The following is a 17,406-nucleotide window of genomic DNA, read 5'->3' as shown; positions in this document are numbered from 1 at the left end:
GAGTTGACCCAGCTGCATGGTCTTCTAAGGGTTAAAACGAGCGAAGTGAGATTCCTAGAGGGAAAGGGGAGGGGCCCATCTGTGCTCTTCAAGGGAAATGCACCTTCCCTTCTCTGCATGTCATTTCCTGCCTGGATCTTCCCTGGGGGTAAAGCGGTTCCTGCCTCCCTCTCTCTCCCAAGGGCTGCAGCCCCGGTGGCCCCTTCTGGGTCTGGTGAGCCCCTCTCCCCCCTTGTGCATTGGGCGAAGGGGAGTCCCAGGGCTGCTGGGGAGGGTGCAGAGGAGGAGCTGCAAGGCAGGGGGGCGAGGAGGGGGCTGGGAGACCCCTGCGGCCGGGGGGAGGAGATGGCAAGGGAGTGATCCTTAGCCCATAAGGAGGTGGCCTCTTGGGCTGAGCCTTTCGGGATCCCCATCACAACGCCCACCATCAGGGAGCAGAGCTTCCTTTCCCCCCAATCCTCTTAAAAAGCATTCCTAGTTAGTGAGATGTGCACATGATGGCAGCTGGATTGGAACCTTGGAAGGGGTTCCAAAATCTCTTTGAAGGGAATTTTTTTTTTTTTTTAAAAACCCACTCAAGCTGTTCCTGCCAGACTTTGCAGTGGAAAGAGTTGGGGGTTGACTAGTGTCGTGTGCCCCCATTTCGAAAAAGAGAGGTGGAGACACACTGGAACCGGCAGAAGGGTGAGTGTGTTTCTCCCCCATTTTTTCAGGAGGGGTCAGATTACTGCCTCTTTCAAGGTGCCTCCCGCAATGATGTGTTAACCACACCCTGGATCTGCTCAGTCATACTCCCTCAACAAGTTTTTATAAGGAAAAGGGTTGAGAGGACACATTGCTGGCCGCATTGTCACAAGCACGTTGTCCATGTGATCAGGCCACATTAACTGAAATCGATGTGTTCTGGATGGGGTTGTACTCTCCTGGAGGGAGCAGGTCCACAGCTTGGAGGTACTCCAGGATCCAACATTGTCACTGGAGGCTCAGGTGGCCTCCGTGACCAGGAGTGCTGTTTTGCAGCTCTGGCTGGTTTGCCAGCTTTGGCCCCTTTTGGACAGAGATGACTTGGCCACAGTAGTCCATGTTCTGGTTCCTTCCAGACTGGATTATTGCAATGTGCTTTTTGTGAGGCTGCCCTTGAAGACAACTTGGAAATTTCAACTTGTGTGGAATGGACCTCCACGCAACATAGTTTCTGCAGAGCGCAGTGATCGACTGGGTATATAAGGGGTTAGACAGTCTTTCAGGTATCCTAGTCCCAAACTGTATAGGACTGTGTACACCAAAACCAGAACCTTAAACTTAGCCCGGCAGCTAATAGGTAGCTAGTGCATCCTCACCAAGCCATGAAGCTCCCTGGGTCACCTTGGACCAATCGTTGTCCCTCTCAAACTAACCCTGTCTCACAGGGTTGTTGTGCGGATAAAACAGGGAGGGGAGAACCATGTACATCTCCTTGAGCTCCTTGGAGGAAAGTTAGAATAGAAGTGCAATACATTTTAAAATTTGATTTTATTTTAAATGTAGTGAATTTCTCTTCTCTTTGCTTATTTCAAAGTTGCCCTCAACAAAAGCTGTGAATGACATGTGAATGGATAATTTTGGGTGGGATATGGAGAGCCCGTATGTAGAAGCAGCATACCAGAGTTCAGTGGGTTCAATGAGCCTCTGTGTTTCCCAGGCGCTGCATGGGGGCCCCCTCTGAAATCTGGTGAGCCCCCTTCTCCTTTGTACATTTGGTTGAAGGGTTTCCCCAGAGCCACAGGTGAGAGCGCATAGGCAGCCTCTTCGGGTGATCCATCCAAATTCTTTTATTCCACCTCCTCTCAGGACACCACTTTGAATTGTGGCCGGGGGTGCAAGTAGGTTTGTTAATGTCCCCATTACTCAGGCTCCCATGCTGACATGTATGTCTCGATCCAGACATGCCTGAAGGGATTTTTTGAGGTTAAATAGAAAATGCTACTGAGACCTGGAAATCTTTTAATCAAACAAATCAAACTGCAGGAGACCCTGACTGAAAGCAAGCAACTGTATTGTGTTAAAAGGGTAAATAGATGAAGAGAGCAATCCAAATGCCTACAGGGCAACTTAGCCACCCCCGTTTCCATAGCCCCAGCACTCACGCCGGCTGGGGTAAAGGTAAAGTTAGCCCTTCATTAATTCATGATGACAGTCCCAAAATATTTGATACTTGGTGCTGTTCCTCCACATCACACCCTAAGACCCATCAGCTTCCTGATCACAACGAGGTCATAAACTCCAGGAAGTGTGGTGTTCCAGTTTACCGGTAATTGGAAAGCAGCGACATTGGTAGATCTGAACTCTGATGGGGGCCTTTCAAACATCGATATATCAAAGTAATACATGATTTCATTCCCAATTGTTAACACACGTCTATTGAGAACCTGAGTGTGTGAACCTGCCACTCACGTCTCCCATTAAGCACGCCTCCTTGAGAGGAGGGGGATCTTTTGCTAGGGATAAACCAAGTGCTTTGCCCTGAAATGTGCCTAAATAGTGTGTGTATAACCCAAGAAATGCAGGTCCAAACCAGACTAAAGCAAAACTTTCTTTTATTGAGAGAAAAGAGAAGAATAGTGTTACAAAATTACTGGGTGTGTGGCAGCATTAATCATCAATACCCGGCCTAACCCATTCATAACTTTAAACTAAAGAGATCAAAGGTCCCTGTTGCTATAAGGAATGACAGGTAGGAGAGATTACCTATCCTAGGCCCAGGTGTGGGCACTGGAATACAGCTGAAGGGATATAAAGGAGCTCTGACCAAAAAGCAGGAAGGAATCTGTTTGCCTCAAGGTTTGCGCAGAGACACAGACTCCCTTCTCGTTCTGTGGCGTCTAGTCCTGCGCTGCGTTCCTTGAGAGCGTAGTTACACATGTTGGAGCTCAGATCGCCATCTTGGGTCTCAAACCCTGCTCTTAAATACACTTTCCCTTGTACAAATCAACATGAAAAGGAGAGTTCTGGGTATGAGGTGATCTCACGTTGTGTGTGTGTTTCTTTCTGACACTCAGAAAAACTAGTTCTGCTTTCTAATGCTGCCTTTGAGCAATGGGACTGTTCTGTTGGGCATGAGGGATATCTGCCAAAAAATGAGATAACATTTAATTCAGGGTCTTCATGTTCCTCCAAAAGTGCCAAAAGATGGTCCTTGCTTCTTGTCCCCATTTCACAGTATTTAGGAAGGCACAATGAGTCACAAAACAGGGGGTTTGGGGTAGGAAATGTAGTCCAGAATACTCCAGGGCCTTGCCGCCCTTCGACTCCAAATGAACCAAAGTGGGGATTAGCCTGAGTACTCGTAAACAATTACAAAAAAATTCAGTGCTCCAGCAGAAGCTTGAACCAGATTAAAGAGATAAATTGGGGTATACAGAAAGTTACCTTCTGCTGAGTCAGATCATTGACCATCTAGCTCAGTATGGTCTCTACACTGACTGGCAGCATTATAAACAGGGAATCTCTTCCAGCCCTACCTGGAGATGCTGGGGATTCAAACTGGGACCTTCTGCATGCAAAGCAACTGCTCAACGGAGCTATGGCTCTTCCGCTAAAAGGTTTTCATCTTGTTTCTGTGGGTGTTTAAAAATAAGCATTGGGGGTCATCAGGATTATGCTCCCCTCAGGTCCCCTTTGGAGCTTCTATCAGAGAGTTGTCAATCATCCAGACATCCATCTTCAAAGCAAGATATTGGCCGAAACACTGGGTTTATCTCAAAGGTTATTTGGTAGGAGGAATGATCCGCATATTCATGGATGCTTCGCCAGCACTCTCCCTGCTCCTCCAGCTTTCAGCCTGGGCATAGTGATCCCCAAAGCCTCCTGAAATCAAACTTTGGCTCATACAATAAATGGCTGAGCTCATTCTCTACAACACCCCAGACCCCAGAAAATAATTCCAAAAGGACATAACTAACAGAAGGGATGAAGCCTCAGTGAAAGGCTGAGACAGGTTGAGTGAACAGAGGAGATGGAGTTGTAAGGGACAGATCAATAGGACAGATGCTGTATCTTCTTACCCACAGATCAAAGATGGATCAACGAGAACCAGCTGCCTCTGAAGCAGAAAGAGGCCCTGAAGCCATCAAGACTGGGGCCCATGGGGAGGAATTCCAGGAGGGAAACCTGCTGAAGGTCTTAGGGGAGAACAACCTCAGCACAGATGTCCAGTGCCAGCAGTTCAGGCATTTGCTCTGTGAGGAAGCCGTGGGGCCCCGAGAGGCTTGCAGCCGACACCACCATCTCTGCTGTGAGTGGCTCAAGCCAGAGCGACACACAAAGAACCAGATCCTAGATCAGGTGATCCTGGAGCAGTTCCTGAGGATCCTTCCACCGGAGATGGAGAGCTGGGTGAGGGAATGTGGAGCGGAGACCAGTTCCCAAGCAGTTGCCCTGGCTGAAGGTTTCCTCCTGAGCCAGGCAGAGGAGAAGAAGCAGGAAGAGCAGCAGGTGAGAGGGTTTCATCTAGATCAGGGAAAGCCAACGTGGTGCCCTCCAGATGTTAAAGTAAAACTCCCATCATCGTTGACCATGATATTGGCTGGGACTGAAGTGAGTGGGAGTCCAGCAACATTTGGAAAGCACCGTGTTGACTACCCTTGATAGCAAATACCTCTAAGGGTTTTCCCTCTGTCACTCCTTTTCTATTTCTTCTCCCTGTTAGATGACTTCCGTTCTTATTCTCGCAAGAGCATTTGCTTGGCCACTGTGTGAACATGATATTTGACAAGATGGGCCACTGATTTTTATGTTCTTATTGCTGTTTCAGGAAAAGGGTCTCTTAGCAAAAATAGGAATTGATTTCCTTGAGGCAGAGAGGACTCCATCAGACACAAGACAGAGGCCGCTGGGTAAGGATGAATGAAGTGTAACTCCATATGGTCTCTCTCTGTTAATTTTGACTCCTTTCATCTTGTCTCTAGCCTTTTTCACAGCTGAAAAAATGTTCCTATTTACATCACATCACAGTTTTTTACATGGGAAGCAGCACTTTGATTTGTGGCTAATAGCTCGCATGGGGAGAGATATTTTATCACACAACCGCAGTATAAACTGTGAATAAACAGGGGAAGCCCACTCAACAGATAAGACCCAAGTGTAGTTAGACAAACATTGTTTATCCTCTGAGACAAGCATATACTAAAGGCTTCTGGGCACATTTTGTTTCTCACAGGTGCTGGAATGATGTTGGCAAGACCTACTAAACCTTCTCTTTCTGGTGGAGGGGAAGCTGCTGCTGTTCCATGTGATCAGGTAGGGGGAAGATTCAATAGGGAAGAGGCTGGGGGCAGCCTGGGTGCCACTGTCCCCTCCTCTCCCCCAGGCCTCAGTGAATCTCTCTTCTTCTCTGTGCTTCTCCTAAAGTTTCAGATAAGAAAAGCTGTGAATGCCATTTAAGAAGGTTCCAGTCCTGAGAACAATGACCAGCCATCTCACCTTAACTAACTCAACTTTCTAATTTACCATTCTTAGGCAAGGTGATAGAGCGAGTGGTGGCTAAACAACTACAGACGCACTTGGATGAAGCGGATTATTTAGATCCATTCCAGTCGGGCTTCAGGACTGGACATGGAACTGAAACAGCCTTGGTCGCCCTGGTAGATGATATGAGGAGGGCATTGGATAGGGGAGAATATACCCTCCTCGTCCTCCTGGATCTCTCAGCGGCTTTTGATACCGTCAACCACGGTATCTTGTTAAGCCGCCTAGAGGGATTGGGGATGGGGGGCACTGTTTTACGGTGGTTCCGTTCCTATCTCTCAGGCAGCTACCAATGGGTGGCATTGGGGGATGAGGTTTCAGACCCTTGGCCTCTCACTTGTGGAGTGCCACAGGGTTCTATCCTCTCCCCCATGCTATTTAACATCTATGTGAAGCCGCTGGGAGCCATCATCAGGAGTTTTGGGCTGCAGTGTCACCAATATGCGGATGACACTCAGCTCTATCTCTCATTTAAGTCCTCACCAGAGGTGGCTGTGGAGACCATGTCCAAGTGCCTGGAGTCTGTTAGTGGATGGATGGGCGAGAACAGGCTGAAGCTAAATCCTGATAAGACTGAGGTGTTACTTGTGGGTGATAAGAGAAGGTTGGGAGACATCGACTTGGTGTTTAATGGGGTAAGATTACCCCTGAAGGATCAGGTCCGCAGCCTTGGGGTCATTCTTGACTCCCAGCTGTTCATGGAAGCTCAAGTTTCGGCAGTGAGCCGGGCAGCTTGGTATCAATTACATCTGATACAGAGGCTGCGACCCTACCTTCCTGTACAGCTTCTCCCGCGAGTGATACATGCCCTGGTCTCCTCTTGCTTAGACTATTGTAATGCGCTCTACGTGGGATTACCCTTGAAGACGGTCCGGAAACTCCAACTGGTGCAGAATGCGGCGGCACGCTTGATTACGCATAGCCATCGCAGGGAACACATCACTCCAGTGTTGAGAGACCTTCACTGGCTACCAGTGGTTTACCGAGCCCAATTCAAGGTGTTGGTATTGACCTTTAAAACCTTATACGGTTTCGGCCCGGTTTATCTAAAGGACCGCCTCCAGTATCACCAATTGAGCTGCCTTACAAGATCAGCCCAGCAGAATCTCCTCTCGGTCCCACCGGCCAAAACAGCTCGGCTGGTGTGGACCAGAGAGAGGGCGTTCTCAGTAGTGGCTCCCACCCTCTGGAATTTCCTCCCCTACGATCTTCGACATGCCTCCTCCCTGATGAGTTTTCGACGAGTGTTAAAGACCTGGCTCTTCAGGCAGGCCTACAGGAACTCGAGCTAGATTAGTTGTAATGTTTTAACTGATGTCTTGATGTTAGTTTTAATTGATGAATATGGTTATTTATTGTATTGTGTAATGTATTTATTGTATTGTATATTGTACTTGCTGCTGCTGTAAGTCACCTAGAGTGTCCAAAATTGGACAGATAGGCGACTAACAAATTAAAGTTTATTATTATTATTAACTATTAACTATTGCATGTTGGGCGTAGATCATCTTTATATTATCTAGGGGTGGAAATGTTTTGTTGCTCATTTAGGGTCCAGTGGTCTTTGAGGATGTGGCTGTGTATTTCACGGAAGAGGAGTGGGCCCTGCTGGATCCTGACCAGAGAGCTCTGCATAAGGAAGTCATGGAGGAGAATTGTGGGACTCTGGCCTGTCTTGGTAAGGCTCCACGTTGGAGCGTGATATCTGTTTTGAAATTCAACATTATGTGTAGTGCGGCATACTTCATCTGGGATACTTACGCCTTTGCAGTTACCTTGAATGGACAGTTACCTAATGTTATTTCTCTGAGCGAGCATCTTCCAATTATGCCCTCCTAATAGTGGCCCAACTGGGTTACACTGGCCAGATCATTTGAGAGGTATGTTTCAGAGTAGTTAGGGAGGTCATTTTCTGGTTGCCCATCAAGCTGACTGACATGAGAGATGCGATGGATATTATGATTGGGGCCAAAAACCATCAATCTCAAAAAAGAGACTGGCTTTTACTGCTCCCAAATTTCCACAAATATGTGAGGCTTTCGCCATCCTGAAAACATCTGCCCAGGCATTCAAAGATGCTCTTTCAGAACCTGCTTTTCATTTTTCTCCCCCCCCCCATAAAATATTTCTTTTATGCTTTGATATTTCTCTCCACATTTCCTTTTCAAGACAATTCTCTGAAATTCCTCTCTAAAACATTTCCCTGTGTGCTAACACAGCATAGCTAAGCTCCGTTCTGGTTTGTAAGATAGCTCACGAGATGTAACATTTGACATTTTGGGCTTTGGAAAGAGAAGCCCAAAGCGTCCCTCTTAATTTATGCTCTTTCCTAGACCTGGAATGGAGGTTAGCAGCACATTGTTCTTTTTTGGGGGGGGGGGAAGGACCATTAGAGGACCTGGATATATCGTGGTGCCCTCCAGAGATTGCCCATCATCCATGACTGTTGTCCATGCTGATGGGAATGAGAATCTGAGCAGCTCTGGAGAGGGCCCCTCTGGCCACCCTTGTGAGAGGAGAAGGGAGTTGGCCAGTAAGAAGAGGCCTCCCTACATCCGCACTTTTCCTCTCTTTCAACACTCCACGTTCCTTCCTTCCAGGCTAGCTCAAGATTTGGCAGCCTATCATGGGGTGGGTTAGGGGAGAGCAGCTCTCACAGGATAGTAATTTGTCCAGTACAGAACCACGCCTCCTGCAGTTTGTGTGTGTATATATGTGTTTACGCATATCCACACACACAGCATTTTTTAAAAACCTCCTGATTTTTAGCTCTTTTGAAATGAAATGAATCTTTATTGGTCAGAGCCACAGGCTACCACAATTCATCACATGTAAAAGAAATACGTATTAAAATACATATTAAAATACAAGCCATATTTCAACAAGCACAGTTCAACAGCAGACAGTAAAGGGACATAAAGGGCCACTGTGGCTGCAATACTTATTCACTAAGTTTCAGGTCTTCAAGCTCTCTTCTTTCAGACAGGTAGGATCTGTCCATTTTTATTGATTTAAAACATTTATATCCCTATCCATTGAACAAAACTTCACAAGGAGTAAAAACAAAATGGTTAGACATCCATACAACATGTTAAAGCCACAACAGTCTGCATCTGTGTTGGAATTGCTTTTTAAGATGTTTCTAAAGTTTTTTTTAAAAAAAGTTGTATTTAAAAGTTGTTTTGTCTTAATATGTTCTTAAAGACGTTTCATTTTAGTATACTTTAAAGTCTGTTTTTAGGATGTTTTTAATGTTTTTGTTTACCACCCTAGACTCCTACAGGAAGGAAGGGTGGGAAATAATAATAATAATAATTAATAATAATAACAATAACAACATATTATTTATTTATTTATTTGTTAGATTTTTATACCGCCCCACTAGCATAGCTCTCTGGGCGGTGTACAACATAGAATACAAATATATACAATAAAATCCCATAATATAATACAACAAACATATATAAAAGAATAAGAATTCGAAGATCAATTAAAACAAACTTAAAAACTAATTTAGAATTAGATTAAAATGCCATAGAAAAGAGGAAGGTTTTAACTTGGCGCCGAAAAGATAGCAATGTTGGCGCCAAGCACACCTCATCGGGAAGACTATTCCACAGTTTGGGGGCCACCACTGAGAAGGCCCTAGTTCTTGATACCACCCTCCGAGCTTCTCTATGAGTCAGAACTCGGAGGAGGGCCTTCGATGTAGAACGCAGTGTACGGGCAGATTCATATCGGGAGAGGCGTTCCAGCAGGTATTCAAAATAACAATATATCATTCAGCACAAGGAAACATTAAGAGTTGCAATAAATACAAATACAGATGACAGCCATCTTAGAATCCAAGGAGACTGACTCAAAGTCCCTCCCATAGTCATTGCCCAACTGTTCCAGGATTGTCTGCTCTGACTGGCAAGGTCTCTCCAAGCTGCCATGCCTAGCAGGGCTCCTTCCATGGTCCTTTAGATGTTGAAGTGGGGGACTGACCATACAACCTTGGAGGGTAGGATGAAACAGAGTGATTGGCCCAAGATCACCCAATGAGGTTGACCCATGATTGGGAGTTGAACCAAGATCTTCATGGTCCAAATACAACAGTCTGTGGCACTCCAGTTGCTGGTCAGTGCCAGACCACAGAGAATGTTAAATCCATCTAAATATGAAACTACCCGTACACTACGTTCAACATCTAAGGCCCTCCTCCGAGTACTATCCCATCGAGAAGCTCGGAGGGTGGTGACTAGAAATAGGGCCTTTTCGGTTGTGGCTCCCGAACTGTGGAATGGTCTCCCCGATGAGGTGCGCCTGGCACCGACGCTGCTATCTTTTTGGCGCCAGGTGAAAACCTTTTTATATTCCCAGGCATTTTAATGTGTATTATTATATGTATTGATGTATTTTGCTGCTGTTCTGATTATTTTTGTTTACGTCTGTTTGGTTTCACTTTATTGTATTATTGTATTTATACATTTTTGATTGTTTTATTGTTATGTACACCGCCCAGAGAGCCCTTGGGCTTAGGGTGGTATATAAATTAAATAAATAAATAAATAAATAAATCGTTTCAGTTCATCATTTATCACAAATGTTGAAGTTGTTTAATGATATGAGATGTGATTTCTTCCTCAGTCTCTTATGAGCTTCTCTCTTCCTTGCAGATGGTGACAAATGGGAAGTCAAGAATGAGGGAGAACCAGGCGGGAAAGAGATACCTGAAAGAGACAAATCTAAAAAGAGGGAAGAGCAGAGAAGGAAAACCAACGCAGAAGAGAAGAGTAATAAATCCTCTGTTTCTCAGGGCAGTGACTGCCATGAAATTTCAGTCCGAGAAAGAACAAATGAAAGAAACGAAAGCAGCAATTCTTTTGGTTATTGGAAAAGTGTTAATTCTGAAATAAATTGCAAAGCCAATAGCAAAAACCCCAGAAGGAAGAAACCGTATCAATGCTTGGATTGTGGAAAGAGCTTTCCTTCCAGTTATAAACTTACTATCCATGCAAGAATTCATACTGGGGGGAAACGGTCTAAATATTTAGAATGTGGAAGAAGTTTCAGAGTCAGTTCTGAGTTTTCTTCCCACAAAAGAATTCACATTGGGGAGAAACCATATAAATGCTTGGAGTGTGGAAAGAGTTTCATTCACAAGACATCTCTCACTAATCATCAAAGAATTCATACTGGGGAGACCCCATATAAATGCATGGAATGTGGAAAAGGCTTTCCTTCCAATTCTAAGCTTACTTTCCATAAAAAAAATCACACGGGGGAAAAACCATATAAATGCTTGGAATGTGGGAAGAGCTTCGGTCACAAGACATCTCTTGCTAATCATCAAATGACCCATACTGAGGGGAAACCATATACATGCTTGGAGTGTGGAAAAAGCTATACTCAGAAGATACGTCTTAGTAATCATCAAAGACTTCATACGGGGGAGAAACCATATACATGCTTGGAATGCGGAAAGAGCTTCAATAAAAAGACATCTCTCACTAAACATCAAATAACTCATACTGGAGAGAAACCATATAAATGCTTGGAGTGTGAAAAGACCTTCAGTCAGAAGATACGTCTTAGTAATCATCAAAGACTTCATACAGGGGAAAAACCATATACATGCTTGAAATGTGGAAAGAGCTTCAGTCAAAAGACATCTCTCCCTAATCATCAAAGAATTCATACAGGGGAGAAACCATATAAATGCTTGGAGTGTGAAAAGAGTTTCAGTCACAAGACATTTCTCACTTTGCATCAAAGACTTCATACAGGGGAGAAACCATATAAATGTTTGGAGTGTGGAAAGAACTTCATTCGGAAGATATGTCTGTCTAATCATCAAAGATTTCATACAGGGGAGAAACCATATACATGCTTGGAATGTGGAAAGAGCTTCAGTCGAAAGACATCTCTCGCTAATCATCAAATAACTCATACTGGGGAGAAACCCTATAAATGCTTGGAGTGTGGAAAGAGCTTCAGTCACAAGACATCTCTCACTAATCATCAAAGAATTCATACTGGGGAGAAACCATATAAATGCTTGGGGTGTGAAAAGAGCTTCAGGCATAAGTCATCTTTCACTTTGCATCAAAGACTGCATAGAGGGGAAAAACCCTATAAATGCCTGGAATGTGGAAAGAGCTTCAGTCAGAAGATACATCTCACTAATCATCAAAGAATTCATACTGGGGAGAAACCATATAAATGTTTGGAATGTGGAAAAAGCTTCATCCAGAAGACACATCTCATGCTGCATCAAAGAATTCATACAGGGGAGAAGCCATATAAATGCTTAGAATGTGGAATGGGCTTTAGAGTGAGTTCTCACCTTTCTTCCCACAAAAGGAGAAACCATACGAATGTTTGGAATGTGGAAAGAGTTTGAGCTGCAAGAAAAATGTACATGGGCTTTTAGTTTAACAGCAGAACATGGCCACCAATCCAGCATGGAATTCCAGGGCACAAGCCCTGGTGGTTTTGAATGCACGTTAAGTGAGATCAGTCTAGTGTGCCAGATACAAGGTTCAGACAAATACCTTTACTCCAGGTAAAGGCAAGTGTTAAAAAATAAAATAGTGTCAGCAATAGCGGAGAAACAAAAATAGGAAGAGGACAGCAACTGTGGAATGGGATGGATCTTTGTTTATTCTTGTTTTTTTGTATCTCAGACAAACAGATCAACTGGTCTGACTCTAATCAGGTGTAATATTAGGGAAGATCTTAGAAGGAACACACCCACCCATACATTTGCTCTGTGAAAGAACTTCTAGATGCAGAGAAAGGTATGGCACATGGCAGCCAGTGTGGGGTGCTGTACAACGGTGTTGTACGGTTAAGTTTGAATCTTCTTCCTCTTTTTGTAGTTCTTTGAAAATCTGATGTTTGTGTCTGTGTGCGTGTGTAATATAATAAGAATATGAACTCCGAGCCTTACCTTGAAATAAGCAGAAATAAAATAAGAATATTGATGAGATGCAGTTTATCCCTAGAGAACTGGTTTAGAGGGAAATTATGGCAAAAAGCTTCAAAACTCAAGAAGGGACAGGTTCAAGGCAAGATATCCCTTCTCTCAAAGAGAAGATGAACAAAGGCCTTAGAACAAGGAAAACTTGGAGCTAAGCAAAAAATAAAATTAAAGTAGTGTGTGCTGGCTATTCATTTCCTCCAAATATGGAACACATTCACAGCATACCTTTGGTGCACTCTTATACCACTTTAGCAGTCATGGTTTCCCCCCAAGAATCCTGGTAACTGTAGTTTGTTCACATGCTGGGAGTTGTTAGGACACCACCTCACAGAGTTACAGTTCCAGGCCCTTTGTTAATGGGTCCAGCCACATCTGTTAACCACTTATTTGTATGGCAAAAAGAGCTGGCCCAGGGTGGATTGCCACAGAAATGACTAGCTGGTGATGCTTCCAGGAGGAGAGACCAGGCCTTTTGCCCTCATCTGACTGGAAGAAATGGCATCCTGGGTGTTGGAGAACTATAGGCCAAGAACCAGACTTGCCTTCAGCTGGAGATGGAAGAGGGAGGCTTGACGTGCTCTCAGTGCTGAGTCCAAAGTTATGGCTTTGAGGGCCGTCTTGAAACCTAATGGGGGAGCAGGATCTGTTGGGAATACTATGAGCACTCCCACCTAGGGAGCCTATATATAATATCTGTAATTAAAACCATTTATCCCAAATACACCATCACCTCCAGCGACCTTCATTCTACCGAAAAAGAAGCAGAGGCATGTCCTGGCACCCCTGACGTCATCAGTGCTTGGTGATGGAGGTGCCCATAAAACAACGATTTGAGGCTTGAGACATTACTTATTTCTGAGTTCTGCTGGATCTCCATTCTCCTGTGGAGATTTCATTTCCTTAATTGTTCTCATTTTTGCAAGATAGGTCATTATTCCTGCTTCCCAATTACTCTCCTCTGGGTTTCATAAATGGCAGGTACACATTGTCACGCTTATTATTAACATGTATTATCCACCCTTCACCCAGAGGACCTGGGATACATTACAACAATTTTTTAAAAAATACAGAAAAAAATCAGCCCAAATTTCAAAATAGGGTGGGTTCCAAACTACACAGGTGTCGAAGGCCAGGGTATTGAGGTGCACCTTCAGCAATTGCCAATGCAGCTGTTGCAAATGGGGTATTCTACAGCCACAAGAGTGGCTTTATAGTATAGCCAGCATGGATTTTTCACATTCCACCATGTTGAATTGAAAATATCCCCCCATGCCATTCTGCTGCTTCCCACTAGTTCATTCCAAAACAAAATCTTAACAAAACTTACAATCCTGAACTCAGAAATGCTTGCTTAACAATCCTCAAGTTTTCATGCCAATACACAAAGCACGCAGAGATAATCTAGAGTTCAAAGTGTAAAACCAGAGAAAAGTCCCTGTTGGACTTTTTTCTCTCGGTGGTCTCCTAATTTGTTGAAATTAATTAAAAAATCAGCCACGTTCACAGAGTACTTGTAATCCTATTACTGAACTTGCCCCATTCGCTGACCTTCACCTTCTGCAGTGTAAAGGTTTTAAAAAATGCATGGCTGATTTTTAATTAATTTAAGAAATTTAACACTGGAGCCTATGAAAGCATGGGCATGCTCAGTAAGAACCAACTGTCAATGTTATAAAAGCCAGACAAACAGCTGTTTGGCTTTGGTAATCGGCCACATCCATGCCAGACATTTTTTCCAATTTAGATAGTCATCCCCCAAAGAATCTTGGGAAGTGTAGTTTGTGAAAGGTACTGAGAGTTGTTAGGAGACTCCTATTCCCCTGGCAGTGCTCCAGTGGCCAGAGGGGTTTACCAGTCAGCCCCTCTTGTGATTGTAGCTCTGTGACAGGGATAGGGTGTCTCCGAACAACTCTAAGCACACTTCATAAACTACACTTCCCAGGATTCTTTGGGGGAAGCCATGACTGTCTAAAGTGGAATAAAGGTCTGGTGTGGGTGTGGCCAGAGACAGCTTTGGTTCGAATTTGGGTGTGAGACTACATGTGCCTGCTATAGAATAAAAAGGTGGGGGAAACCCTGAAAAATGATACTATTCACGTTTTCCTTTTGGAAAGGGGCTTCCCCTCTGTCCAGTGCCCACCCACCCAATCTCCTCCCCCTCTCCCCTCCTCCTCTCCCCCAGGTCAGTTTCACCAATCCTAAACATGATTGTACAGGAGTAAATCCCATTGAACTCAATAGGCATGGAAATGATCAAACCTTTCCTCCCTCCTATCCCCTCCTTCATGCTCATTTCCTCTCCCTTCCCCTTTTACTGCCCCTTTCCCCTCTGACTCCTTCCCCTCCCCTCCTCCTCCCTCTTCCCTCCACTCCTCCATAGTAATTTTCATCTATCCTAAGCGTGATTGCATGGAAATAAATCCCACTGAATTCAATAAGCATGCAAATAATCAGACTTGTCTTTCCTGTCCCTCTCCCTCCCCTCTCCTCCCCTCTCTCTTCGTCCTCTCCCTCCCCTGCCCACTCCATCCATCGCTCTCTTTCTTCTCCTCCCCCCGTGGTCAGTTTCACCTATCCTAAGTGTAATTGTATGGGGATAAATCCCACTAAACTCAATAAGCATGCAAATGATCAAACCACCTCTCCTCTTCCCCCATGTTCTGTTTGTTTATTTTACTTATTTATTTATTAAATTTCTATGCCGCCCTTCCTCCTAGTAGGCTCTCAGGGCGGCACCTATCCGAAGTATGATTGCAGGGGAGTAGATCCCACTAAACTGAATCAGCATGCAAATCATCAGTCTGTTGTCATCAAACTTGCACAGGATCCCATTTCTTACCTCCTGGATGAAAAAGCAGAGAACTTCACTAATAGGCGAAAAAACTCTTGCAGTTTGAGAACGTACCTATAGCCTTGTGGTTTAAGAACATGCCTATGGCCCACAGAGATTTCTATCAAACTTTATAAAGCAGGGAAATTGGACAGGTACAGTGAATGCACCAGGGGAGCAGGAGACCTGACCTCTCTGAGATATTGTACTGCCTTACAAATTTGTCAAAATGCAAACACAATTGGGGTGCTTTCACAGTCCAATCCACTTCCTGTGTAGCTTGGAAGAATTCGGGAACGTGCCTCTGAGCACGTTTTTGCCTATTGGTGAATATGAGATCTAAAGGGAATCCCAGCCAGGAATCTTGGATGAAACAGATTATCTTGACCCATTTCAGTCTGGGTTCAGGCCTTATTATGGGACTGAATCGACCTTGGTTGCCCTGATGGATGACCATAAAGGAGAAGGGTAGGGGGAGTGCAACCCTATTATCCTTACTTGATATCTGGACAACTTTTGATACCATTGCCCAAGGTATCCTTCTGAGCCAACTTGATGAGATCGGTATCAGAGGCACTATTTTAGTGATTCCTATCCTATCTCCAAGGTCATTTTCAGAGAACAGCATTGGGTGATTGTCTTTTGGCCCCCTGGCAGTTGTGCTGTGGGGTGCCACAGGATACCATCTTGTCCCCCATGCTGTTTAACATCTATATGAAGCCCTTGGGAGCGGTCATCAGGAGATTTGGGGCGAGGTGTCAGCAATACACTGATGATACCCAGATCTATTTCTCTGTAACATCTGGATCGGGAGAGGCCGTGCAAACCCTGGTCTGGTGCCTGGACTCGGTAGTGGGCTGGATGAGGGCCAATAAACTGACTCTGAATCCTAGTAAGACAGATGCTGTGGGCTGGTGGTTCCCGAGTTCGGATAATTGGTCAATTGCCTGCTTTGGATGGGGTTGTACTCCCTCTGCAAGAGCAGGTTCATAGTCTGGGGTGCTCCTGGATCCATCTTTGTTGCTAGAGTCCCAGGTGTCCTCAGTGGCTAGGAGTGCCTTTTACCAGTTTTGGCTGGTAAGACAGCTGTGGCTGTGTTTGGACTAGGATAGGCTGGCCATTGTTGTCCATGCACTGGTAACCTCCAGACTGGATCACTGTAATGCATTGCCATTGAGGTTGATCTGGAAGCTGCAGTAGTGCAAAATGTGGCAGCACAACTGCTCACTGGGGCAGGGTATCACCAACATGTCACCCTGCTGCTGAAAGAATTGCACTGATTGCTCATTAGCTACGGGGCCAAGGTCAAGTTCTGGTTTTGGCAAACAAAGCTCTATAGATATTGGGACCAGGATACCTGAAAGATCATCTTGCCCCTTATATATCCAGTCAATCACTATGCTGTGCAGGTGAGAGCTTCCTGCAGATACCATCTTATCAGGAGGTTTGTTCTGCACAACATAGGAAGCGGGTCTTTGGTGTAGTGGCACCTACCCTTTGGAATTCCTTCCCCATAAATACTAGACAGGCGCCATCTCTGTTATCTTTTCGGCGCCTACTGAAGACCTTCCTCTTTCAACAAGCCTTTTAAATTGAGACATCCCAGTCTGGGTCCGTGTTGGAATTGCTTAAGATGTTTTTAAGCTTTTCCAAAAATATGTTTTTAAAGATGTTTTGTTTTGATAGTCTTTTGTTTTTAAGACATTTTTAGTGTTTTTGTCTGCCACCTTGGGCTCCAACTAGAATGAAGGGCAGGATATAAATTTGATAAATAAATACATTAAAAATACGATAAAAACAAAGCTCAACCACTGCAAGAAAAGCATCTTCTTAGTTGCCTGCATAAGCCTGGCAGAACAGAAGAGTTTTCAGCAGGCTCTTGAAAATTAAAAAAGCGCCTGCTGAATCTCTGTTGGCAAAGCATTCCAGAGAACTGGGGCGATGACACTGAAGGCTTGATTTTGTGTCAATGTTAAATGAGCATCACCAACTTGGGGGATCACCAAAGCCACTCCTGCAGATATAAGGGTTCAGGCAGTCCCTAAGATACTCTGAACCTATGTTGTTCAGAGCTTTGTAAATTAGTACAAGGACCTTGAAC

At 44.6% G+C, this 17,406-nt stretch overlaps 1 protein-coding gene across 1 annotated transcript in view; it reads left to right on the top strand.

Annotated features, from left to right (window-relative positions):
- Window positions 1-306: 306 nt before the first annotated feature.
- The window catches only part of LOC133378910 (zinc finger protein 197-like), a 28,883-nt gene continuing 11,783 nt past the window's right edge, over window positions 307-17,406 (top strand). The window contains exons 1-6 of the mRNA XM_061613524.1: window positions 307-684; window positions 4,050-4,473; window positions 4,793-4,874; window positions 5,198-5,277; window positions 7,057-7,183; window positions 10,167-11,887. Of these exons, the coding sequence (XP_061469508.1) occupies window positions 4,057-4,473; window positions 4,793-4,874; window positions 5,198-5,277; window positions 7,057-7,183; window positions 10,167-11,887 (2,427 nt within the window). The 5' untranslated portion in view covers window positions 307-684; window positions 4,050-4,056. The remainder of the gene's footprint in view (window positions 685-4,049; window positions 4,474-4,792; window positions 4,875-5,197; window positions 5,278-7,056; window positions 7,184-10,166; window positions 11,888-17,406) is intronic.

Source organism: Rhineura floridana, chromosome 3 (assembly GCF_030035675.1).
Source record: "Rhineura floridana isolate rRhiFlo1 chromosome 3, rRhiFlo1.hap2, whole genome shotgun sequence".
In the NCBI taxonomy this organism is placed as follows: domain Eukaryota; kingdom Metazoa; phylum Chordata; class Lepidosauria; order Squamata; family Rhineuridae; genus Rhineura; species Rhineura floridana.
Note: the sequence above shows the minus strand (reverse complement) of the source record. Positions and strands in the feature narration are given on the sequence as shown.